The 27,181-nt window shown below is 46.6% G+C and overlaps 1 protein-coding gene and 1 long non-coding RNA gene across 3 annotated transcripts in view; one reads left to right on the top strand and one right to left on the bottom strand.

Moving 5' to 3' along the window:
* Window positions 1-348: 348 nt before the first annotated feature.
* On the bottom strand, window positions 349-4,898 carry actb2 (actin, beta 2). 2 transcript variants are annotated; one of them, XM_086000331.1, is made up of 6 exons: window positions 4,794-4,898; window positions 2,815-2,950; window positions 2,481-2,720; window positions 1,467-1,905; window positions 1,153-1,334; window positions 349-978 (listed from the first exon to the last, which is right to left on the bottom strand). In XM_086000331.1, exons 2-6 carry the CDS (start codon window positions 2,935-2,937, stop codon window positions 835-837), a joined length of 1,128 nt encoding a protein of 375 aa, XP_085856457.1. In that variant the 5' UTR covers window positions 2,938-2,950; window positions 4,794-4,898; the 3' UTR covers window positions 349-834. The 2 variants fall into 2 exon arrangements, with proteins under 2 accessions (XP_085856457.1, XP_085856458.1); XM_086000332.1 differs by lacking the exons at window positions 2,815-2,950; window positions 4,794-4,898 and adding an exon at window positions 2,341-2,381 and having other exon boundaries at window positions 2,481-2,565.
* The window catches only part of LOC147110382 (uncharacterized), a 61,319-nt gene continuing 37,448 nt past the window's right edge, over window positions 3,311-27,181 (top strand). Inside the window, exons 1-2 of the long non-coding RNA XR_015079908.1 lie at window positions 3,311-4,104; window positions 5,972-6,031. This is a non-coding gene — a long non-coding RNA (uncharacterized LOC147110382). The remainder of the gene's footprint in view (window positions 4,105-5,971; window positions 6,032-27,181) is intronic.

Here is a 27,181-nt window from a genome sequence, read left to right as displayed (position 1 = left end):
ACATACATTAACACATTGGATGGATGGTTAGTTAACACCAGCATCTTTCAGCTACTCTAGCACTCATTAAGACAATCAAATCAGTCAATTTGACTAGACAAATGGTGCTCTTGAGCTGGCTTTAAAAAAGCACCAAAAAATTTGAAGTGGACTATAAATTGGGTAGCGATGCTAGATTACTACAGCTTGTGAACAGGACACCCCAATCATCTAGACCAGGGACTGTACAACCAAGAACAAGGATTGTATGACTACTCAATGTAAAAAGAAAAATCTGAAAGGAATTCAGATTAGTACTACTTGACAATTTTGTCTCAAATTCAACCCAAAAAACAGCACAGCATCCAATTTTCCGTTTAAACATGTGCACTTTATTGTATTAGTCAGTGTAGGTCCCACAAACTGGCATCACCAAGTTTTAAACGGTTCATTTTGTGCCCAGGGAATGTAAACCTCACTTGTGTTTGTATAAAGGTAAAGCTTTTTGCATACCAAAATCAAAGGACCGAAAATTTAAGGCGGAAAGTACAAAACTGGACATTTTTCGGTTACATAATTTACATATAAGCAATACTACACAAGGTTAAGTATTTGCTCCCACTTTTTGGGCAGCCTTCACAGAGGCTTTAATAACCTTAGACAATGCAATCCTTTACATCAATATTTGGAATGACTAAATGTACAATTCAGTCCTTGAACGCATTGCAGAACTTCTGGGATGCTTGTTGCCAAAAATACCACCAACACCTTCACTGTTCCAGTTTTTATTCCTGAGACAAGCACTAAAGCCATGCCAATTCATCTCGCGCGATCATCGTGACAGTTACAGTCCGTTTAGAAGCATTTGCGGTGGACAATGGAAGGTCCAGACTCATCATACTCCTGTTTGCTAATCCACATCTGCTGGAAGGTGGACAGGGAAGCCAGGATGGAGCCTCCAATCCAGACGGAGTATTTACGCTCAGGTGGGGCAATAATCTGTGATAGAATGAAAGCCATTAGTACTTTGTAAGCCAACCATGATTTATGAGCCTTAGAGCACAAAAGTAATCAGTTCAATTTTAGCCAGATGAATATTTAAAATGATTATTCTATTTAGCCTCATCACCTAGGTTTATTACACAGGATTAGAATCCAAACCCCCCAAATTACCTTGATTTTCATGGTGCTTGGAGCCAGAGCTGTGATCTCTTTCTGCATACGGTCTGCAATACCAGGATACATAGTGGTACCACCAGACAGGACAGTGTTGGCATACAGGTCCTTCCTGATATCTACATCACACTTCATGATGGAGTTGAAAGTGGTCTCATGTATTCCACAGGATTCCATACCTGTTGGCAGAAATAATTTTAATCATCTAATTTCAAGTACCTTCAATTATTTATGTCCGTGACCAATAACTGCTAGTAGCAACATTTGCTTTTGTGAAGCAAGGCTAGCAAAGCAGTAGGCAGTTTACATACCCAAGAAAGATGGCTGGAAGAGGGCCTCTGGGCACCTGAATCGCTCGTTGCCAATGGTGATCACCTGCCCATCAGGCAGTTCATAGCTCTTCTCCAGGGAGGAGGAGGAAGCAGCAGTGGCCATCTCCTGTTCAAAGTCCAGTGCAACATAGCAGAGCTTCTCCTTGATGTCACGGACAATTTCTCTCTCAGCTGTGGTGGTGAAAGAGTAGCCTCTTTCTGTCAGAATCTTCATGAGGTAGTCTGTCAGATCACGACCAGCCAAATCCAGACGCAGAATAGCGTGGGGCAGGGCGTAACCTTCGTAGATGGGCACAGTGTGGGTGACACCATCACCAGAGTCCATCACGATACCAGTGGTTCTACCAGAGGCATACAGGGACAGCACAGCCTGGATGGCAACATACATGGCAGGGGTATTGAAGGTCTCAAACATGATCTGTAAGAGAAACACAAGATTAATCCTGTCTGAAAGCACATAACTGAAAGGTCAGCCAATAAGCAAGACATTACATGTATATTTAGTGCCAACATTTGTAGAGGCATTTACATGCTACAACTTGAATTTTTAAGTGGCAAGTCAGAACCAAAGTCAAAAGTTAAAAGCATGCAATGTTTTATGGCAAAGCCATTGTCCCAGATCTAAAAATGCAAGGCCAGACTCTTGCTAGCTAATACAATAGCTTTATTTAGCAAGAGTCTCCCTCAATTCTTGGAAAGAAAGCTTGGATCAAAGTTTTACAGTTCCCTGAAACTCATCCTGCAATACAACCATTAATACAAAAATAGGACAGAATTGAAGATTAGAACAGCACACAAAACATGCATCAGTAAGTTAATAGAACTCAAACAAAGTTGAGAAAGCAAATGAAACCTTGTAATTTCCAGGAAAGAATGTCATCTTTGAAAGAATCCCTGTGAATGAGGATAGGAAAGAATGAAGGAAGACAGTTTACAGACAGAAAAGATTTGAGGGTGACAAGGTAATTTGATGTGGTCAGTCAGCTTTAATACCTGTGTCATCTTTTCTCTGTTGGCTTTGGGGTTCAGGGGGGCTTCTGTGAGCAGGACTGGGTGTTCTTCAGGGGCAACTCTCAGTTCATTGTAGAAAGTGTGATGCCAGATCTTCTCCATGTCATCCCAGTTGGTGACAATACCATGCTCAATGGGGTATTTCAGGGTCAGGATACCTCTTTTGCTCTGGGCTTCATCACCAACGTAGCTGTCTTTCTGTCCCATACCAACCATCACACCCTGAAGATTACAGCACAATTTAATATCCAGTCATTAGCAAAAAAAAAAAAAAAAAAAAAAAAAGTGTCCTAGAATGCAAGCAGACAGTCCATACCTGATGTCTTGGGCGACCAACAATGGAAGGGAAGACAGCACGTGGGGCATCATCTCCAGCAAAACCAGCCTTGCACATACCAGAGCCATTGTCAACCACCAGTGCTGCAATTTCATCATCCATGGCTGTATATTACCTGAAAAAGTTGCAAGAAAAAAGGGAAATATATCTCAAAACACTACACAAAATTAAGTGAAATTATTAGCTATTCTAATATTGATGCACAAGTATCCCTCATTGAATAAAAAAAACTAGTCTGCTGTTCTGTTACAGATCTGAGTGTCTTCAAGTTTCCTGTGCTTGTTAAGACTGTACCAGCTCCTCCTTCCTGCCCACATGCTCCCTCTTCACATCCTGCTGCCGTGCAGCGGCATAAACAGAAGAGGGCGCTGGTGCCACAGCAGCGCTCAGACAAAGAAACCCGGAGCGACTCTGGCATTACCATAAAAGGCAATGGCTTGTGCAGCTCACAGCAAGCAGTGTGGTGTGGTGGCACCCGGCCAGGTCCTGCGACTCATCAATGGACCGCAACTCAAGACCGGCGGCCACTCCCTTAAAAAACCACACCAGAAACTAGCGAATTCCTAAGGCTCCCACATACAAAAAAGTGTACTACGCATACTTCCTATGCTGCCGATGGGAAGACTTAGAACAAAAAAAAGGAGCCTATGCTTAAACTGTAATGTAAAAAAAAGTGTCAGCATCCCAGAACCAGTGGATAAAGAATAGCTTTAGATAGTTAGGTACAAGTTCACAGATTAACCCCTCCCCCACCATCAGCCGTCCCGTTAAACGGCCGGGGGCGCGGTGCATGCCGGGATTTGTAGTCCCCGCCCGCGGCGGAGCGGGCTGCGCGCGTGCGCGGCGACCGGCCGCCATCTTGTAATGGCGGCGGGCGAGTTTGTGGAGAGAAGAGCAGCAGCATGAGGCGGACAGGAGAGCCGAGCGGCTGGACCGAAACCTCCACCATATATATTATTATTATATCTATATACTACACCATCACATTTTAAAAAAGGTAGCGACTTAAAGAATTCGACGCCGCTATTCGACAGGTCAGGGGATGGCTAAACACCTTCCACCCCGATTGAGGAGTGCGACAAAGTCTCGCCCCTCAGCCTATGGTTGGCGGGACCACGCCCTAAAGGAGAACCCCCCCCCCCCTCAGGAGAGGCGGCTGCTCCCCTTCTCTCCTTCCCCCCCCCCCGCTTCACCTCAGGAGAGGCGGCTGCTCCCCTTCTCCCAAAACCTTCACCACACACGGGCCGATATCCGAGCGCAGGCAAACAGGTGAGGGGCAGCAAGAGAAAAGGAGCGAGGGGCGGCCATAGAGCATCTCCACACACACGCCGCACTCACCCAGCCGGCTAAACCAGGCCGGAAAGTTACCGCCACGGTCACACCCGAACCCGGCAAACGCCGCTCCCGAGAGCCAACACCCGGCGTATCCCAACTCCTCCCGATTTTACTTCCAAGAATTATTTTGTTTTTTTTTTAAATCTCTCCCCACCCGGGTGATTTCCAACCGCCCGCCCAGCCACCACGTTTCGGCTCGACTGATCAAAATTTACAACCTACATTTTTTTTTAAAGCCACGATGGTTTTTACTTCAATTTCCCCCCCGCATCGATTAGTTTTTTCTCCCTCATCGGTCAACAATACTCAAAAAAAAAACCATTTTTTAAAATCATCATCCAGAGCCGCCAGATACCACAAAGCCCGATTAACCGTCGCCCCGTACAAAAATAAAACTAAGACTCAAAACATTTATCCTATTTTTAAATAGAGAAAACCCTTATCCTAAGCAGTTGGATTTTAAAAGAACCCCACCTCAGATTTAATTACGGTCAGATCCACGATACCGTTAATAATTTCGGTTCTCTTTTTTTTTGAAGTAGTAGTGATTGGAGTGATTTATTTTGGGAAAGGTTAATGTTGAGGGAGTGAGGAGTGTTTAAAATCGGTCTATAATTTCTTACCGTTAGTTTCCTTCGGCAGGTGCAAAGCCTGGTCTCGCGCTGAGCCGGTGGAGTTCAAAAAGCCTGAGAGTGCCTCGAGCCGGCGCGCCCGCCCGTCTTATACCGCGCGCCCGCCCCGCCCACTCCGCTCTGTCACCATATAAGGGAAGGTTTGGGAAAACTCCGCTCCCATTGGCCGAGCGTCACTACCCCCCCCCCCCCCCCCATCCTCCTCTCCCTCTCTCTCCAGCGAAACCTCCCCCCCCCTCCCCATCCCCACTAGTAACCATTCCAAGCCTAACTTCACTCACTCACCACTTCATGGTGTGGAGATGCCGGTGTTGGACTGGGGTGGGACAAATGTGAGAAGTCACACAACACCAGGTTACAGTCCCAACAGCTTTATTTGAAATCACAAGCTTTCGGAGCGCTGCTTCTTCATCAGGTGAAGTGACGAAGGAGCAGCACTCCGAATGCTTGTGATTTTCAAATAAAGCTGTTGGGACTATAACCTGGTGTTGTGTGACTTCTCACATTTCACCACTTCATGGCTGCCTGGCTTGCAATGTTCAAAAAGCAGCCCGCCGCACCGTGACAGCATCCCCTCCTTTCCCCACCCCCATGCACATACATTGGAAATGACTGGGATTTTTTTCTTCTAAATCTTCTCCGATGAAGTGTTTTAATGCACTGTCTTGTGCTATTTAAAACACACGCATATCAATAGGTGGAAGCAGAATGCATAATAGCTTTTAAAAGGGCAGTGAATAAATATTTCAAATAGAAGGGGGTGGGGGGGAACAATGGAAAAGGGATCCTGGAGAAAGGGCAGGGAATGGAACTAAATGCATAGTTCTTTCAGCTATTGCAGGCGTGATGGGCCAAATAGTCTCTTTCTGTACAGCACAGTTCTGTGATTCCACATTATGGATCTTTTCACCACACATGTAGAACTGAGCAATCAGGCTGGATTTACTGTAAAACATGGATGTTAACTGAAATGAGAATCCGGTAATGCATAATAAAATATTGCACATAGTTCACACTGCTAACATCATTGGCTTTAGAATAGTTTGTAGTCAAGTCATTTGATAAGATTAATCCACTGTCTAACTTCAACATTATGTATTTTATGTTCTGTTATTTATAATTCCTGATGAAACAATTCTAAGAAGACACTTCTACTTTCTGTATTGCAGAGTACTGAAAATCCCTGTTAACTCGTTCCTTGCCCTGTTGCAAAACAGGAACTTCAGAAGGTTAGTAGAGAAAAGATAAAACATTAAATAAAAACACATAATAAAAGTATTTTGTTTGTGGTCAGTTATACCATTTACTAGTCAGCCATCTATCTGGTCAGCAGGAGTCCTCAATTTTCAACTGAGGTGTAGTCAGAAACATCTGAGAACACCCTCAGCCAGCTGTTCACAGCCTCATCACAACATAGTCGGGGTATTCACAAGTCCTTTTCCCATTTATCATTGTTAACATAGGTACTAATATTTGTCTTTTTTTTTAATCATTGTAGTTTGTTCTCCTGAAATAGTATCAGGATTACTTAAACGACCATTCACCTTGTGAACTGGCAACTGCTAAGTATTTTTTAACTGTTGCGACAATCTAATAGTTATAACTCTAGATTCCGGCCTAGAGCACCTAAGTTCAAATCCCAGTGTTGACTCACATTCTAACTACTATATCCCATAAAAGTCAAACTTTACCAGTGTCAACTGAGGGAACCCTTGAAAAAGTGGGATGGGCCATCTTCCCTTCCCACATACTTAAGTTTATTGAGCGAGGAAGTGAGTTGATCTGTAGAGATGTATGTGAGCTGGGACATCCCACCTCTCCCAATTTAACAGGATATTGTGGATGGGAAAGAAAATAGGGAACTGTACATATATACTTACATCCGAATTTCAGGCACTTTAGTGTTTAAAGTGCTAAAATTAAATTGCAGTATACTTGTGATCACAAAGGCAGTTGTGAATGAGAATAGCCAGCTTGATTGGCACAGTATGGCTGTAAATGCTCGGCAGTTCAAGCAGCATCTGTAGAGATGGGAAGGCCAGGTTAATGTTTCAGGTCTATGACCCACTGTCAGATCTGTAAAGTCTCTTCTGTGCCTTTGAGATTTGAGGACCTTCATATAAAGTATTGTGTTGGTCTCTGCTACTTAATCCAGTTGATCATAGGTACTAAAATAAAAACAGAAAATGCTGGAAATACTCAGCAGGTCAGGCAGCATCCCTTCGAAGGGTCATTGACCTGAAACGTTAACTGTTTCTCTCTCTACAGATGCTGCCTAACCTGCTGAGTATTTCCAGCATTTTCTGTTTTTATTTCAGATTTCCAGCATCTGCAGTATTTTGCTTTTGTATGATCATAGGTACTATAGACATCAGGGGGAAATTTTAAGCCACCCCCGTCACGAACGGGGCGTGCGAGGGGTTAGAATTGGACAAGTTACCGCACCAATGCCGCTCAGTTCCCGTCCAGCGCTATTTCAACCAAGTGGACTTTCCAGGCGGCTGAGGCTCCCGCTGCAGGGAGCCTGGGGCGGGAATCTCCGTCCTGGTGCTTGGGAGGGATGGAGCGCATGACAGTACTTCCTCAAGAGGGATGTCCTCACCCGAGTTGTCCTCTTCAGGAGCTTCTTCAGGAGGTTGGTGCTGCTGAGAAGGAGCTAGAGGAAAGGGACAAGAGTTAGGATGGAAGTGAGAGGCTGTACATTTGCACATGACAGGCTTGACCATAGTGGTTGAGTTCTGAAGTTGGCTGAAGCTGTAATTGTTTGTGGTTCATGAAGGGGAACAAGTGAAGAGCAGCCACTCTGCTCTGACAAGCCTCTCCACATCTACTGCTGCCAGTTCTGGAAGTCCCACTTATTTCGATCACCGCCTGCTCCACCTGGATGAGGACCACGGTGCCGGCTCTTCCTCGTGTTGTGCGCTGTCTTCTCCTCCACAAGGGTTAGGAGAGAGTTCTGAGTGGCTACAGAGAAGGTAAGTTTACATGTAGGACTTCTGCGTGCAGTGCGTAAGTTGAGAGGGAAAAGAAACAAGATGCTAGGAGAACGGCGATGTCTTCAGTGGGAAGTAAGTGGCTTGAGTGTGAATTGAGGAAGGCGTATTGAGAGGAGGTGCAGTTTCAGCAGTTGAGAGCAGACGAGAAGAGCATACCGTGAGTGGAAGCAGTGAAGGCAGCAAGCAGGAAGTGACTGTGTGTTAGGCGTGAGCACGAGAGGTGGCACAGTGTGCTCTTGTGATTGGTGGTGAGGAATGTGATGCAGGGGTGATAACTGCTCTGAATGCTGAAGGATGGAGGGGAGGGACTGACAAGTTGCAATGCAAGAAATGGGGAAAGGAGGAGCTGTAATCACCTTTGCTGATCTAGTGAGGTCACTGAGCCTCTTCCTACACTGGATCCAGGTCCTTGGAGTGATTGATGCTCCTGTTACTAACATCCTCTCCCACCTCTAACCATGCTTTTTTTTAAAAAAGAGGCTGTAAGACATCTTCTTCCCACTTCCCTCCTGTCTCTGACCTCTGCCAGCAGCACCATCAGGGAGGCATCAGAAAACCTGGGGGCAACCCCAACCCCTCCGTCCAGCCTGGTTCACCGACCAGCACAAGAAGAAATGGAGATGGAAAATATGATAAACCCCTTTAAGAGGTTGCACATGCCTAGCAGCTGCTTGAGATGTTCCATTTTTGTTGTGTGGTGGGCGGTCTGTTACTTGTGAGCAACACACATGCCACAAATCCAGCTCTGTCATTACTGCAACTTAAGGTACAGCTCAACTGTCACAAGGCCCCAGTACAAGAAGAAATGCAACAGATCTCCTGAACAAGGAAGGGCAATATTTTTTCCACTATTCAGATCTCAGCAAATCACTAATGTTTAGAATACGATTGACTTCCCTGCATGGTGTGTGGTAATCGTATAATCAGAAAAGGCATTGGAGCAACTGGCTGCATTGTTATATAAGCACTCTCATTGGAAGCAGATGGTTGTAAATTTGAGTCTCGAGCTGCCTCAGTTGAAAACCAGTTGGTAGGTGGAGCATATTTCCTCTTAGCTACAACCGAGACTACACTCCAAAAGTACTTCATTGGCTGTAAAACGCTTTGAGACGTCCAGTGGTTGTGAACATAAGAAATAGGAGCAGGAGTAGGCCAATCGGCCCCTCGAGCCTGCTCCACCATTCAATAAGATCATGGCTGATCTGATCCTAACCTCAAATCTACTATCACTCTACATCCCACCCAAACCCATGTGATCGCTTGGGAGAGGCGAAAAACCAGATAAAAAACCCAATGGCCAATTTGGGAGAAAAAATCTGGGAAATTCCTCTCCGACCCATCTAGGCGATCGAAACTCGTCCAGGAGATCACTCTGTCCCTATATTTTCTACAGTACTTACCTTCTGTAAAAGGTGATCTCCACCCCAGCCAGGAACAGGAATAGAACCATCTCCTGAAATCTAACACATAATTAGAACACAAGAAGTAGGAGCAATATAAATGCAAGTCTTTCTTTCTTTCTAGTTATTCATGTAATGTTGCTGGTCTGTCAAAGGGTAAATGTCTACACAAGTTTGGAAACAGATTGTTCTGATGACATTCGCCACAGAGTGTTGACATTGTTACCTTGGACGTCGTAAATATCCATTGTTGTAGCTCTGTGCCTGACGTCCAAAGGATGGGTCACTTGTTATACCCTGAACTGTGCCAGTGACACACACATTGCAACACAGTGATCTATGCTCTGAAAACCTATTGATAAAGCAATGATAAGGAAACAGCATTGCAGCACATCGTGCAGATATGCTCTAACTTTTTAACTTAAAAGTGCCTCTCCTGTTCAAGCACTCGGTGTAGAGATTTCACCTGTACTTTTGTTTTACACACTTCTTCATACACATGAAAGTAGGTCATTCTTGCATTCAGGAAAGAAAAAAAACTAACAGCTAACAGCAAGGGGTACGGCAGCATAGTGGTTCTGTTTCTGGACTAGACTCTTAACTGCCCTCTGGCCTAGCAGGCCACCCAGTTGTACCAAGCCACTACAAAGAAGTATCATGGACTGCAGCGGTTCAAGAAGGCGGCCCACCACCACCTTCTCAAGGGCAATTAGGGATGGGCAATAAATGCTGGCCTTGCCAGCGACGCCCACATCTGTGAACAAATAAAAAGAGGGGAAAGAAGAATAAACTTCTAAATTCAAACCTTTGTTATTATTACAATGGCAATTTTATTCTGTAATGTGATAAGATTCCTGCAATGTATATATTGTATGTCTTTTACAATTGCATGCCCAGTCATACTTTCAAATGCTATTTTATTGTTTAATTTGATCAGCCACTTAGGGGTAGATTTGGGAATTCCAACAAAAGGTCAGGAAACCCAATATTACTGTAGTGTTCATTATCTCTGTTATTAGTTTTTCTTGTTCAGACATTTGGGTAATTCCTGCAACCTCTCACATAAACAACATTAAATGCCATACTTTCATGGTCGGCATTACTGGCATGTGAGGGGAATTCCAGTCACAACAATCAATTATATAGTTACTATGATGTACAATAAGAAGTGACTGACTAGCTCGCCCCACACTTGAACACGTAATCTAGGCTGACACTCAGCCCTGTACGAGGGAGAGCTGTATTGTGATGAGATATTAAACCAAGTTCCCATCTGCCTGTTTCTCTGGATGTTAAAGATCTCACATTTCAGAGGAGAACAGGGAGTTCTTCCATTGTCCTGCCCAACCTTCCTCCCTCAAGCAAGACCACCGAAAAACCGATTGATGGCTGCTTGTGTAAGTGAATGGCTGCCACCTTTACCTACATAAAACTCTGAGCATTGATGGACCATTTCACTTTTCTTTTCCGATATAACAGTCACAGCGCTTCAATAAAAGGAGACCGTGTGCGAGTCACGCATTTTGGAGTAAAGTATTTTAGGATGAAGGGTGACCATCCAAAAGGTGATAACCTGTCTCTTCTCTTTACAGATGCTGACTGACCTGCTGTGCATTTCCAGCCATTTCTGTTTTTATTATTTTTGTTTTTGCATTGTTTGGTCCCTGTTCTTTTCCAAACAGAAACACAAATGTTACCATCACTTTTGCATTGAGATTCAGTGCCAAACGTCTAAGGGGAGATAACCTGTTGGGGCGCGATGTTGGCCGTGTGCCCGTGGTGCCCGCCCAAAGCGGCAATCGGGAGTCCCGAACCGTTTTCAGCTTCCTGCCTCATTAGCGTTTTTCTAGCAAGCTGCAGCGCCAAAAGGGGCATTTTGCTGCAGACTGCCAGCTTCCTACGGTGGAAAATTGGCCGGCTGTACGCAACTGGCCAGCAGGTTGCCGGGGGGTGGCACAAGAACGAGTCAGCAGGGGACCCGAAGATTTTTGTGGGTCCTGGAGCACGCCAGCTCCTCCTGCCAAAAGTCTAAAAAAAAAACACCACATACCTTTCTGGAGAGGCCTCCAGCGGTTCCTTTAAATACCATAGGTTCGGTCTCTGGAGAAAGTGGGACTGGCACGCTCCACGAAAATTGCAATCGCGTAGGACCCCGATTTGCATATTTAAACAGTCTCTCGCCTGTTTTGGCTGGGAGTGCTGGGCAGCCAGTTACGAAGCTGCCTGAAAACTGATTCAGGTGGGTTAATGGGTGCACAAGGTCTCCACCAGATTTTTTCTCTCTGCAGGTTGCCATGTTTTTCAGGCGAGAAACAGTTGAAAATCTCCCTCGCACTTGTGGTGACTCCAACATGGCAGCCTCAGGAGAGTGAAAACTAGGCATTTGCACGCTTGTACAATTTGGGGAAAAAAAATAACCACGTTGTCTAGCAGTGGGCGAGGGAGACAATTTTTACAATCCTACGAAAATGATGGGCAGGAAAGGTCAGTTGGTCCATCGAGCCTGCCCCACACTCATAATGGCTGGGGCATCATGACCAGACACTTCCTACCACCCCCCCGCACCCATGTAATCTCCTGGGAGAGGCAAAAAAAAATCACAGAAAAACCCAGGTTCAGGGGGAAAATTACTCTGGAAATCCCCCTCAGGCAATCAAAACCAGTCCAGGAGATCACATGGACCACGTGGTATCTGTTAATCCTGTTCGTATAGATCCACCGTGTTTGCACTGGATTTAGACTACTTTGATTATTGATTGCCAATGGTCAGAAACACAGCAGCACTGGTAGAAAAGTAGCAGGAAGTTTCCAACCTACCTAAATGTGTAGCGGGGGGGGGAGGGTGAGGGGGAATGGTGAGGGGGTTGGTTGCATCTTTAAAAAGAAGAGAAAATAATTTAAATATAAAATCAACAAAATGAATCTGGCTATCTTTTGAAGTCATGCAAAATGGCTTCATATTTCTCAGGAATTTCAGCTAATTGGTCCTCAAGTCCTAACATGGAAGGGGATGAGCACAGGATATGAACCAGAGACACTGGTGAAAATCTTTCTTTATATGGACTTTTCTTAAGTTGTGTTTTTTTTTAAAGAGGCAGTGGTGTGAAGTACATCAGCCAATCAATACCATCAAAGAACCAGAAGTTCTTTGAACCAGAAACTCATATCCTGTAGTAATGTAAAGTTCAGCACAGACAAGCTCACAATATCCTCTTATGGCTGAGGACCAGGTCAAAATGTTAAACCCTCATGGAAACGCATACCTTAACATTTTATCGTGCCTCCTATTTACAATTTGCATTTTCTATTAGGCTTTTTTAATCTTAGTGTAACATGTTATTAGAAATCTCCTATACAGTGATCTAACGTGTTTAACGTTTACGAGACTCACTGTTTTGTTGCAGTTTTGTACTAACACCAATACTCAAAATTTGTTCAGTCAGTGCGCAGGTTCTAAGTAAATGACATTGAAAGTAAATATAAATAGTAATTGAAATGCGCCTTTGCTTTCAATTAAGTTATCCCTCTGATGATTGAATTTGTTTTGTAGCATTTGAAATACAGTATACACTTTCGGTTTTCTACAATTTCCCATCGGCTCATTTGCTCTGCTAGTTTATGGTAAAATATGTATGACTTTCACATGACCTTGTTCTAGACAGTGGAAGTGGTTTAAACATGCAGTCTAGCTGCTCATTCACATGTTAGTGCTTCAATGCTTTGCATATTCTGCAGCTCAACAGTTCACGTATAATTTTTCTGACGGTATAGTCTCCAAAATTTAACCTTGATCATCTTTTTTCCCAACGCTACATCCATTAAGTGTGAAATTACGTTATTTTGCACACATACACTCACACATACATTGCATAGATGTGAAAACACACCCATACCATATTCATCATTATCACATTATGTGATTCTCCGCAGTGACATAATGGAACATCTAAGCTGTAAAGCAAATCACAAGCTAACCACAAGCCTTAAACGTACAACCAAGATTTTGTACGAAAAATAGGCAAGCCTGTCACACAGATCAGGAATGTCCCAGGTTCGATCCCTGGTCTGAGCTGAGTTAGGTGACCTCAACCAATCTTTGAAAGGGTTTCAACATTACCAAAGCATTTACAGTATTAGCCTTTTGGAAATCTAAGGCTCCCCATCCCAAATTTCCACAGTGTCAGCTGCGGCTCAGTGGGTAGCACTCTCGCCCCTGAGTCAGAAGGTTGTAGGTTCATAGTTCCACTCCAGAGACTTGAGCACCTAATCCAGGCTGGCGCTTCAGTGTAGTACTGAGGAAGTGATGCACAGTTGGAGGTCTTTCGGATGAGACGTTAAACTGAGGCCCTGTCTGCCCTTTCAGGTGGAGGTAAAAGATCTCATGGCACTATTTCGAAGAAGAGCAGGGGAGTTATCCCCAGTGTCCTGGCCAATGTTTATCCCTCAATCAACATCACAAAAAACATTATCTGGTGTTGCTGTTTGTGTAGCCTCTCTGCGCACAAATTGCCTGCCGCATTTCCTACATTACAACAGTAACTACACTTCAAAAAGTACTTAATTGGCTGTAAAGCACCAAGGGACATCCTAAGGTCATGAAAGGCGCTTTCTTCCTCCTCTCCTGACAGTACCAGTATTTCTCCTGTATCTTACCCAAAGAGTTGTTCTTCATGTATAAGCCTGGAGAATGAGTGTTAGCAAGCTGTTTGATCAAGGAGGGCATCACTGCCAATGGTGGAGCAAAGGATGCACCAAAGGCCAGAATTGGAGGAGCGCAGTGATCGCGGAGGATTGTAGGGTTGGAGAAGATTACAGAAATAAGGAGGGGCGAGACTATAGAGGAATTTTTTAAATCGAGTCGTTTCTGGACCGGGAGCCAATGTAGGTCAGCAAGCACACGAGCGATAGGTGAGTGGGACAGAGCAAGTTAGGATCTGGACAGCAGAGTTTTATACAAGTTCAAGTTTACGGAGGGCGGTAGGTCGGAGGTCAGCCAGGAGAGCGTTGGATTAGTCGAGTCGGGGGGGGGGGAGGGTTTCAGCAACAGATGAGCTGAGGTAGGGGCGGAGACAGGCGATGTTACAGAGGTGGAAGTAGGCGGTGTTGGTGATGGAGAGCATATAAATATATTGGGCCAGTAATTCTGGTCCCAACGCGTGAGTACGGACGGGGTACTCACGTGTGGGCCCGTTGGAAGTGCCGGATTTCAGCATGCACAGCGCATGCGCGGGAAACTGGCATTTCCTCCAAGGGGTTCAGAGGTCCAACGCCTGCGCGCACGTGTTGAACTTCCTTCTTTTTGACAGGTTTGCCCGTGTGTAAGGGCCTCAACTTTTTAGAAATGTAAAAAGGAGACGTAAGGACTTGATTATTTAAGGTAAGGTCTATTATTTAAAATTATAACAATTTTTCCACAGCTTTATTGGTTTTAAGGACTTTACAGTAAGGTAAGTGTATTTTTAGACCCGATTTCTTAAAAAATTATTTTTTTCAAAAATTTGATTAATTGTTTAAAATAGTTTTTTTTAAGTTATTTATAGTTCATTTAATTAGTGGGATGTTTTTTAAAATTTTATTTAAAATTTAAGTAGTGTTTTGGGCGCCCGTAGTTTTCATGAGTTTGGCAGTTCTTACTATCAAACTCATGAATGAAGTTTTCCCTCCCCTGATTGGCTGCCCAGTGCTCACCTGATCCCAGCCGGCTCATCGAACTAACTACGCCGCTGGATCAGGCAAGCACAGCGTGCCGACAGCTGAACCGGGCCAGTGACAGGAATTCCAAGCAGGCCCAGGCTTCAGCTGTTGGCGCGCTGGGTAAGTGCACATCGGGGGCTTGCACGCGCGGCAAGCCCCCGAACCTAATTTCTGGGCCAATAGGTAATGTTTTCTCTAGGTGACCTCATAGAGGCCTTTAACATTTTGAAGGGATTTGATAGGGTAGAAGCAGAAAAGATGTTTCCACTTGTGGAGGAGTCCAAAACTAGGGCCTAGAAATTCAGTTGTTAGCGCCAGCCGCTAGCGCCTTAGGAGGAGGAGAAGTGGGGCGCTAAGCAGCTAGCGCCCGGGCGCGGCACGATCTGCGCCTCTCGCGAACTTCACTCAAGTTTAGTGGCGGCGCAAAACCGCAGCGCCCGCTCAGCTGCGCGCGCAGATCGTGACATCATTTCATGCTGCAACACCCTTGGTGCGCCCCGAACCGGAACTTCAGTGGCGCCGCTCTTCTTTGCGCCTGGCGCCCCCAGCGACTGGTAGAGGGGAACGGTTCCCAGTCGCTGCGGGCGCGGGGGGCGCTATTTAAAGGGGACTCCTCCTGCATTATAAGTGGCAGCCATTTTGTGCCAATCCTTCTGTGTGAGAGACGGATATTTGGAGAGAGACAAAGGCAGAGAGCTTTCTGCTTTGACTCAGCGCTCGCACAGGTACTTCTGGCTTCAGGCCAGAGCTTTGCACTTGGATTTAACTTTCAGTGCCATAGCCTTGAGTCACCACATATAATGGGGGCTGCAATGGGTGGAAACGTTGGCTTTCTGCATTGCATTCAAAGGGATCAGAGACGCCGTGAGAGAGTGCCAGTCATGGCCAGACAGAGAAAGGCCAACAGGCGTCGGCACAGGAGGCCTTACCCACCCAGGGTATACCGCCAGCAGTTCTCCTATCTGAACATGTCTGAGGAGCAGTGTGTTCGGAGGCTGCGATTCAGAAGGGAGGTGGTCACTGAGATCTGCCACCTGCTTCACAGAGATCTGCAGCCACAGCTGAGGAGCAGGACGTCTCTGTCGGTGGCAGTGAAGGTGACGGTGGCTCTCAACTTCTATGCCACCGGCTCCTTCCAATCCGCTACTGGGGACATTGCCAACATCTCCCAGTTCGCGGTACATTGCTGCATCCGCCAGGTGAACAATGCCCTTTTCAGAAGGAGACGTCAGTACATCTCCTTCCCCATGACCCTGGACAAGCAGCAAAAGCGTGCAATAGGATTTGGAAGAATAGCGGGCTTCCCCATGGTCCAGGGCGTAGAACTGATGAACCAGCAATGGTCAGGCCTTGCTTCAGGGCTGCAGTGTGTAGGGCATGGCAGCCAAACAAGTCGACCCTCCCCCTTTAAGAGCTGACCGGCGCCAGCATGTCTGCCTTCATTCAGAAACTCGCCGCACCTGCGCTGCGCCCGCCCTCGGTGTTAGCGCCTCGGCTCGCCAGCTTAGCGCCTTATGATAGTCGTGCATCGCCTGCTTTAGCGCAGCAGTAACCTCTTGGGGCGATGCAACTCAATTTCGCCGAAGGTGGCGCTAAGCTGCGCCAGGCGCTAAATTTAGCGAATGCCCGGCTGTAGCGCCCCAAACGTGGTGATACTGAATTTCTAGGCCTAGGGGTCATAAATACAAGATAGTCACTAATAAATCCAATAAAGAATTCAGCAGATCAAATACGACGCCTAAGTTATAATCAAGATAGTAATCAGGACCTTAGGTCTCTGGCTGGGGTACAGCTGCATGAGCATTAGCGGTCCTCCAGTACCTTCATGCGTGAGCCTAGCCAGAAAGTAGGCTATTCAGTCATGGCAGGGCATCAGATCATGCCTGATTCTGTTCACAACCAAAGAAGTACATATGTCATAGTTCATAGCAAGGTCACTGCATAGCAATCAATGAGGAGAGTAATGGGAACTGTGGCTGATTTCTTTCCCTTCAAAGTCCAGAGGACATGGTGGCCAAATCTACCATCCCCCTGCTGCCCCAACTAGGATATGCTAACTGACCACATCTCAGGCATCTGGACTTTGCCATGACACTAATGCAACAGCATCACTGTGATACAGACCAAAGCATCCGCAGGAAGCCCATTGCTTATTGACTGAGGTTTAGAGTAGCATGGCTGTGTCTGGAACTCAAAACAGTTCATCTCTCCAAAAGACAGTAGCAAATACCAGAGAACCTTCAACAGGAGGGAAAGAGAGTAATTTAGGCTCCATTAATCTGCACTGACCAGAAGTCAAAGCTCTGCTCGTGTCCACTACACATTCGTGATGTAATTGTCTAAAGATCTACCCTGAGGTGCCCGGGGAATGCGGCAAAGTAGAAAATGGCATATTTGTGTATGTGAAGCTGTAAAACGTGGAAGGGGAAAGACATCTTTGGTACATTGATGTTTGGGCTAAATATATTAGGTAGTGTTTTCTCTAGAAAAGAGAAGACTGAGAGGTGACCTCATAGAGGCCTTTAACATTTTGAAGGGATTTGATAGGGTAGAAGCAGAAAAGATGTTTCCACTTGTGGAGGAGTCCAAAACTAGGGGTCATAAATACAAGATAGTCACTAATAAATCCAATAAAGAATTCAGCAGAAACTTCTTTACCCAGAGAGTGGTGAGACTGTGGAACTTATTAGATCCGTGTGTTAATGGAGACACGGAATGCAGGAGTTGATTTAACAAGTGTTTACTGAACAAAGTCTGGAGGTGAACTAACAACACAAGACGCTACACAGGCTTATATACCCGAGTGGTCACTACTGGTATTTACAGTATACAAGGGCTTCAAAAACATAGTTCCTCTTAAAGGTACATACACTACAATTCCTCCCCTTTTAGATAAATAGTACATAACATTTTAAGTAATCATTAAATAACATTTTTACAAGAACAATAATATACACATTTGCTGAAGTTAATCAATTACAAATTCAGTCTCTCTGGAGGCTTCCTGACTCGGTCTGGATAACGCCTCGGTGGTGTAGTAGGTTCTTTTGGCAAGGTCGATTTGGCTTCAATGCTAGTGTCGGGTTCATCTGGTTCCAGTATCACCGGATCGGAGGTAGATACTATGGGTATCTCTGCTTCATCACTAGGCGTATAGAGTTGTGGTGTAGGTTGTCCTTTTTCGGATGACTCTATGATCTGGTCAGCATGGCGCCTTATTATGCTTTCTCCAATGTCCACGGTATACATCAGCGGTCCTAGTCGTGTGCAAATAGTTCCAGGCTGCCATTTCTCGGTACGGTAGTCCCGGGCCAAAACTGGTTGACCTATCTGGAAGGTTCTAGTTGGCCTTTCATTCATGCTTTGAAATTGCCGGTTCTCTACGTCCCTTCTGACGTTTGGCTTGACCAAATCCAGCCGGCATCTTAGTCTTCCATTGAAAAACATCATGGCGGGGGTTTGGTTTGTAACCACATGTGTTGCATTCCTGTACGCAAACAAGAAGTTACCTACCTTATGTTGCAGATTTATGTCTTCATTACCCATGGCCTTTATGGCCTTCTTGAAGGTCTGGACAAACCTTTCAGCCAATCCATTGGTGGCGGGATGGTATGGGGCGGACGTGTAGTGCTTAACCCCATTGTTTTTTAAGAACTTCCTGAATTCTTTGGATACAAATTGCGGTCCATTATCAGAACAGATCTGTTCAGGCAGCCCATTCCTGGCGAATATGGTCCTTAATACTGTGATGGTTTTTTCCGTGGTGGTGGAGGACATCTTTATTACCTCCGGCCACTTGGAGTGTGCATCCACCGCGATTAAGAACATTGAGTCCATAAATGGACCAGCAAAGTCGATATGTACCCTTTGCCATGGAGATGAGGGCCACTCCCATGGATGTAGAGGGGCTTGTGGTGGGGCGTTTTGGACCTTCTGGCATCCTAGACAGCTCTTGGTCATTTCTTCGATGTCTCCATCGATACCTGGCCACCACACAAACGCTCTGGCTAAGTTCTTCATTTTCACTCCACCCAGATGCCCCTCGTGAAGCTCCTTTAGCACTTTATCCTTGAGTTTGGGTGGAATCACCACTCTGGATCCACACATCAAGGTTCCTCGGCACACTGACAGCTGTTCTCTTCTTTGCGAGAATGCTGGCAACAGTGGTTCGCCATGTGCTGGCCATCCCTTCACCGTTAAATCGTAGACTCGTGAGAGAGTCGGGTCATTTTGCGTTTCCTTTTCAATGGTAGAATTTGTCACCGGTAGACATTCCACTATGGTCGAGTGGAATATCTCCACTGGGTCCACTGTAGGCGCCTCTTCCACCGTTGGCAACGGTAGGCGCGATAACCCGTCAGCATTCCCATGCTGTTTTGTTCCTTTGTACTCTATGTCATATTGGTGTGCCCCTAGGAAAAGGGACCACCTCTGTAGCCTTTGCGCTGTCATAATGGGAACGCCCTTTTTAGGGTTGAATATGGAGACGAGGGGTTGATGGTCAGTCAACAAGGTAAACTTTTGTCCGTGTAGGTAATGTTTGAATTTCTTCACCCCCCACACCAGGCTGAGTGCCTCCCTGTCGATCTGGGCATAGTTACGCTCAGCTGAGTTCAATGAGCGTGACGCAAAAGCTATCGGCCGCTCCGAGCCATCAGGGAATCTATGCGATAATACCGCTCCCACGCCGTAAGGGGATGCATCGCACGCCAGTCTGATTGGCAGTGATGGGTTGTAATGAGCCAATACTTCCCTGGACGTGATCAAGCCTTTGCATTTATGGAAGGCACGTTTACAGTCTTCGCTCCATTTCCAAACTACTCCCATTTGTAGCAGTGCGTTAAGCGGGTGCAGAACCGTCGACAAGTTTGGTAAAAATTTATGATAGTAATTTACTAATCCCAGGAACGACCTTAATTGTGAGACATTTTCAGGCGCTGGGGCCTTTACGACCGCTTCAATTTTTTCAGGTGACTTATGCAACCCTTCTTCGTTAATGACATGGCCACAATATGATATTTGTTTCTGGAAAAATTCGCATTTGGGGCGATTTGCTCGTAGGCCCCGTTCTCTCAGCCTCGTGAGCACCTGCTGCAAGTTGGCAAGGTGCTCGTTGTCGTTTTCTCCTGTTACAAGGATGTCGTCTAGGTAGCATTGAGTCCCTGGAATCCCTTGCAGGACTTGCTCCATAGCTCTTTGCCAGATAGCCGGAGCTGATGCCACTCCGAAAACCAGTCGATTGTACTGGTACAGGCCTTTGTGTGTGTTTATCGTGAGATACTTTTTAGAGGCCTCCTCAACCTCCATCTGTAGATATGCCTGTGCTAAGTCAATTTTGGTGAAACGTTTCCCTCCGGATAGTGAGGCGAAAATATCTTCTATCCTCAGAAGAGGATACTGTACTGTGTGAAGAACCGGGTTTACAGTCACCTTGAAGTCCCCACAGATGCGAACTTTTCTCTGTTCTTCAGATTTATCATTATTCAACGTTTTCTTCATCACCGGGACGATGGGTGTTGCCCACTCGCTCCAATCTACCTTGGATAACACGCCTGCTTTTTCCAAATTCTCCAGCTCTGCCTCGACGGCTGGACGAATTGCGTATGGCACCGGCCTTGCCTTAAAAAACTTGGGAATTGCCGCATCTTCCACTTTTATTGAGGCGGTGGCGCCTTTCAGGGTTCCTAGTTCCTGTTGAAACACTTCTTTGGCATTAGCCAAGATTTCTTTTAATCATCCGGGTATGACGTCATCATCGTTTTTTTTCTTACTGGTCACCGTCAGTGCCGGACTGGAGTGCCAGTCTAAACGTATCTTTCTGATCCATTCACGTCCCAACAACGGTGGACCACCATCTTGCAGAACGTATAAATACAACTTCTGTATTTCCTTGCCGTTGTATACAACAGGCACCCTTATTTTCCCTCTGGGGTATACTTTCTGCCCCGTATATGTCTTCAAGATAATGGATGTGTCTTTCAAAGGTATATGCGGAAATAGCCGCTCGTAATCCCGTCGACTCATGACGGTCAGAGCTGATCCTGTATCTAGCTCCATTTTGACTGAGGACCCCGCTATCGTGAGGGTAACCCAAATGGTCTGGTAATCTTCTTTGGCAATTACATTATGTAATTTGAGACAGCTTAGTCTCTTGTTTCCGGAGTCGCTATCGCTCTTCTGGTCTTCGGAGCTACTGTCCGTCATCATTTGTACCTTTCTGTACTTTTCCTTATTGACCTTTTTACTGTCAGCGGATTTCTTTCCAGATCTGCATACACGTGCAATGTGTCCCATCTTTCCGCATTGCCTGCATGCTTTGTCCTTGAACCAGCAGTCCTTCTGGTCATGGGTGGATCTGCCGCAGCGATAACATCTCTCGAAACCCTGTGTCATTTCATGGGTGCCGAAGTCCTGTGGCTTTTGCTGTATCTCTGCAGCTCCTCTTGCTGCTGCTTCGTATGATCCAGCCACACTGAAAGCCTTGTCCAGTGTCAAATCTTTCTCAGAAAGTAGTCTTTTCTGTGTTCCTTCGCTTAGGAGACCGCAGACGAATTTGTCTCGTAGAGAATCTGCCAGTCCTGCCCCGAACTGGCAGTGCTTTGACAGCTTTCGTAATTCAGTGAGGTAATCAGCGTTACTTTCATTCTTGTGCTGATTCCTCCTGAAGAATTTGAATCGTTCCGCTATCAGCAGCGGTGTTGGGTTTAAGTGCTCCTGTAAGGTATCAACAATCTCCTTAAAATTCTTGTCCATCGGTTTGGCTGGAGTGATCAAGTTTCGTAACAGCCCGTATGTCCTTGCGCCCATCAGATTTAGAAGTACCAATGCCTTTTTATCATCCGCTACTTCATTCGCCTTGCAATATACCTCCACTCTTTCCACATATGTGGTCCAATCTTCTATATCACTATCGAAAGCAGTAATATTGCCAGTCTTCGCCATCTTGAAAATCTAAAATGGCGCTTCCCGCGCTTTTCTTTCTTCCCCGCCGAGTTAAGATGGCGCCTCCCGCGCTTTCCCGCCACTGCCGCTGCTGCCAACGCTGTTCTCCGCGGTTCCCGTTGCGACCTGCAGCTTTTCGCGGTATTTCTATTTTTTTAATATATCGCTTCAATAGTTTCTCCGTTACTTGGAGAACCATTCCCACCGTGGAGCGGACCCTCTGGGACTTTCCCCTCCCTCTGCTCGGTCCGAACGCCGACCTGCTTTGCAGCACCGGCCGCGCCCTGAGTGCTCCACCCTCTCTCTCTCTTTGCTTCTGTTTCCCGACTCGCTGCCCGGCCCCATTGCAGAGCCACCCAATCGAGCTCTAGCCCGCCGCAGCCCAGGAAGGATCAGTGCACTACCTGCCACCAGCCCGTTTAGCTGGGGAAACCACAGACTGGAGACCAAGCCTGGCCCTCGTTTTCGAGTTTCTTCGAGTTATTTTTTTTTCTTGCTTCTGGCTTCGACCTTCGTCTGAGGAATCGATCCCCTTGAGGTGCTGCCGAATTGCAGGTAAGTTCGTTTCTACCTCATCGCCACTGTTAGATCCGTGTGTTAATGGAGACACAGAATGCAGGAGTTGATTTAACAAGTGTTTACTGAACAAAGGCCTAGAAATTGGGTTTTGGCGCAGCGACGGCTTTAGCGCCGGAAGTTAGTGCCGGAGCTAAGTCGCGCTGGGCGGGCCAAAAATTCACTAGTTCTGCGCCCAAACAGCTGCCGGCGCTGCTGAAAGCTGTTTGCGCCTGAAAACTGGCGCTACGCGCTGAATTGCGGCGCTATTCCGGCGCTGCGGCGCCCGCTGCGGTGCGGCAGGTTCGGGAAGTGCAGGCCTCCTCCTGCCCTTAAGGAGGAGCTGCCTGCACCCGGCCGCGGCCCGCGAAAATCATTGTAAAAATGAGCCCGGCACCTCGGACAAGTGCCGGGCTTGCATCTGTCCGGGGGGGTGGTGGGGAGAAGTCCGGGGAGGGAGCTGCGGCCAGGCGGCCGGCAGGAAAGCGGCCGGCCGCCGCGGGGCCTTTAATGCGCCGGCGCAAAGTCCAGTAAGGCACCTCTGCCAGAACGTTGCTTGCGGCTGCCACGGGCGAGGCGGCCGCAAGTCAATTTCGGAGTTCGGGCGGGTTACCATGGCAACCGGGACGCTGCGCACACCGATGACGTCATCGGTGCCGGCGCAGCGCTAACGGCCTAACGCCGATTTAGGGACCCACTCAATTTCCAAACTGGCCATAACTCCGGCGCTAGGCCCTCTAGCGCCTCAACAGCGGCGCTAAGCCTACCGAATTTCTAGGCCAAAGTCTGGAGGTGAACTAACAACACAAGACGCTACACAGGCTTATATACCCGAGTGGTCACTACTGGTACTACAGTATACAAGGGCTTCAAAAACATAGTTCCTCTTAAAGGTACATACACTACAGAACTCGCTACCACAAGGAGTGATTGAGGCGAATAGCACAGATGTATTTAAGGGGAAGCTAGATAAACACATGAGGGAGAAAGGAATACAGGAAACTTTCGATTAACTGGCCCCTAAATAACCGGAAATGTCGGTTAACTGGCAAAATTCAGGAGTAGGTTCAGGTAACTTTTATTACTTTTTAAACTCCATTTGTTGCTGTGCAAGGGTGTAGCTGCAGCTGTTGCTAAGCTACAGAGACGCTTGCAACTTGTGCCGATTGTTCTGAAGCGCAACAGGGTTTGTTGCTTTATACGGAGCTCTGAGCTCCGTATCTTTTACTATAGCGTTTGGTTAGCCGGAATTTTTGATGAACCGGCACCACGTCGGTCCCGTCCGTGCCGGATACCAGAAAGTTTCCTGTAGAAGGATATGTTGATAGGGTCAGATGATGAAAAGTGGGAGGAGGCCCTTGTGGAGCATAAACACCGGCCGAATGGCCTTTTTCTGTGCTGTTAATTCTATTTATTCCAAAACTTGTTTAAATTGATTTTCTTCTTGGTTAAGGCTGAAATCCAAAAAGAGAGAAACCCTGGAAATTATTTGTCATGACCTGCCTGCCATAAAATCTATTTCCTGTTGGCCAAGTTGTACAGTGTTTTTAAGCTTAAGGCATGGTATTGATTACAGTAACTTTAAGACATGTTTATTTAGAATGATGATTTTGCTGCAAGTCTGAATCATTTTCATTTCCAACAAAAGTGCAACAGCCAAGCTGCAGAGATTTAGATGGGGATGTATGCGTTAACTGCATTAGAATCTAAACACAATGAAATAGTAACTTGGGCGTGCCCATTTTTGGCAGGGTACAATGCCTACGCCTGATTGGCGAGCCCTCCCAGGCGCCCCCGATATCGGGCCTCATTTCCATGAACCGGACGAGCTGTGGAGAGTAAGAGGCGGCTTGCCCGGTGAAGCGTCACTGAAGATCGGGCCGGTAAGTGAGAGGGCGGGGGCAATCGGTGGCCGGGCGGGGGGGGGCAATCAGCCGCCAGATTGGGGGGATTGGAGGCCGGTGGGGCGGCGACCAGGGGGAGGGGTTGGTAGCTCGCAGCAGGTGGTTGAAGTTCTGTTGATGTGGGTTCAGGAGGAGCACTCCTGCTCCTCATGGCGGTAAGTATGGGGGCCTTTCTGCCGGTTAGCGCCATGTTATGCTGTGCGAGCTCAGCATGTGACGAGTGAAGCGTTGGACTGATTGGAAATCTACAATGGATCAGTGCAGGACCTAATAAATTGTTCTTCACTTTCAACGTTGCCAGCGTGCGCTCCTGCCGCCAGCGCAACCTCCTTTCCCAACCCAATATGGCGGTCGGCGCACTTAAGGCTGGAAATGCGCGCGCGCTTCCTGCCCGCCTTATTGGGGGCTTAGTAGGCCGGTTAACGCCCAAATTTATAGGCCAATAGCCCCAAAATTCCAGTGAGGGAGGAGGGCAGAAATAGGGCGATCGATCATCTGGGGGTTGGAACTTAGGCTTCTAAACTAAAATAGAGATTTTTTCAAAATTAAGGGAGCAGCGCGCAAGTAATTAGAATGTAGACAGATTCCCCTTTAGCCTTAACTGTTTTGATTGGGTTAGCAACCTGTAACAAATCGGAGCATTACTTACTTAAGACTTATGGACAATCACAAGCAAGCAGGAGAAACGAGCATTCCTGACAATGTTGTTTCCCAATAGGCTTTGCTTCATTTTAAAAAACATTTTACTGTAAATGTATGATCAATTTCTCCTAAAAAACACATATCAGAACACAACTTTGTTGCCACATTCTGCAATTAGCTCCTAAAGGGTCCTGTAATTAGATTAGATTAAAATAAAGACAAAAAGATCCAATAAATTGGACAGCCCAAGTTTTACAATAGGCAAGCATAGTCCAGCGGGCCTTCAAAATAATAGGGAGATGGTTTAAGGAAGAAACTAACATGGTAAAGTTCTAACAGATACAATGTATGCAGCAGTAGGGGGAGGTAGGCTAGGATAAGAGACCAGCATGTGGCTAAAAGGGTAGGGAGCAAGGTTTTAGGTTCCTAGGGAACTGGGGTGCAACGGGGAAAGAGAGAGTCTGTACTGACTGGATGGGTTTTCTTAAACAGAAGAGGAACTGTCAGAATGATAGACTAATAGAGGAATATTTAATCTTTGAAGCGGGGAGTTGTGGGGGGGAGGGGTGCAAAAGCTAATACAGGTGCATAAGATAACAGGAAGTTCAGGTAGGAGGTAACAGAATCCTGTATGTACCATAGCATGAGAAGACAATGCTGAATCTAAGGAGATCACAGGCAAGGCAAGGAAGAAACAGCGCGAGATGATAAAGTCAAACATAAATAAAAAAAGACTTGCATTTCTATAGCGCTTTTCACGACCACCAGACATCCCAAAGCGCTTTACAGCCAATGAAGTACTTTTGGAGTGTAGTCACTGTTGTAATGTAGGAAACATGGCAGCCAATTTTGCACACAGCAAGTTCCCACAAACAGCAATGTGATAATGACCAGATAACCTGTTTTTCTTATGTTGATTGAGGGATAAAATTGACCAGGACACTGGGAATAACTCCCACGCTCTTTTTCGAAATAGTGCTATGGGATCTTCTACACCCACCTGGGAGAGCAGACTGGACCTCGGTTTAACATCTCATCCAAAAGACAGCACATCCGACAGTGCAGCGCTCCCTCAGTACTGCACTGGAGGGACAGCCTAGATTTTTGTGCTCAAGTCTCTGGAGTGGGACTTGAACCCATAACCAACTGAGCCACTGGCTGACACACTAAAAGGAGCAAAGGGAGTGAATGGATGGGGTTATACACAAATTCTAAAAGTCTAGCAGCAAAAATGGCTTAATTAGAAGGGCTAATGCACACAAAATATTTGGGCATCATAGATAAAAAGGAAACTTGGTGGCAGAGGAGCAGAAATGGGATACACCATGGAAAGTTATCTTCTTCTTAGGCAGTCCCTCGGAACTGAGGATGACTTGCTTCCACATTAAAAATGAGTTCTCAGGTGACTGCTGAGTCCAATGTGGGACCTACAGTCTCTGTCACAGGTGGGGCAGACGGTGGTTGAAGAGACGGGTGGGTGGGGTGCTTGGGTTGACGTGCGCTCCTTCCACTGTTTGCGCTTGGCTTCTGCTTGCTCCCGGCGAAGAGACTTGAGGTATTCGGCGCCTTCCCGGATGCTTCTCCTCCACTTTGTGCGGTCTTGGGCCAGGGATTCCCAGTGTCGGTGAGGATGTTGCACTTTTTCAAGGAGGCTTTGAGGGTGTCCTTGAAGCATTTCCTCTGCCCACCTGGGGCTCTCTTGCCGTGTCGGAGCTCCGAGTAGTGCGTTTGTTTTGGGAGTCTCGTATCGGGCATGTGGACGATGTGACCCGTCCATCGGAGCTGATTGAGCGTGGTCAAAGCTTCAATGCTGGGGATGTTGTCCTGAGCGAGAACACTGACGTTGGTGCGCCTATCCTGCCAATGGATTTGCAGGATCTTGCAGAGGCAGCGTTGGTGGTACCTCTCCAGTGCTTTGGGGTGCCTGCTGTACATGGTCCATGTCTCAGGCATACAGCAGGGCGGGTAGACCATGAGCTTGATGCCGGGTTTGAGGTCCTGGTCTTCAAACACTCTCTTCCTCAGGCGACCGAAGGCTGCACTTGCACACTGAAGGCGGTGTTGGACTTCATCATCGACGTCTGCCCTTGTTGACAGTAGGCTCCCGAGGTATGGAAAGTGGTCCACGTTGTCCAAGACCTTGTCATGGATTTTGAAAATCGGGGGGGCAGTACTGTGTGGCAGGGGCAAGTTGGTAGAGGACCTTTGTCTTACGGATGTTTAGTGTAAGGCCCATGCTCTCGTAC

This window comes from Somniosus microcephalus, chromosome 11 (genome assembly GCF_052327205.1).
Source record: "Somniosus microcephalus isolate GS21.2 chromosome 11, FLI_Smic_1.0, whole genome shotgun sequence".
NCBI classification, from domain to species: domain Eukaryota; kingdom Metazoa; phylum Chordata; class Chondrichthyes; order Squaliformes; family Somniosidae; genus Somniosus; species Somniosus microcephalus.
This window is presented reverse-complemented; position numbering and strand designations above follow the sequence as displayed.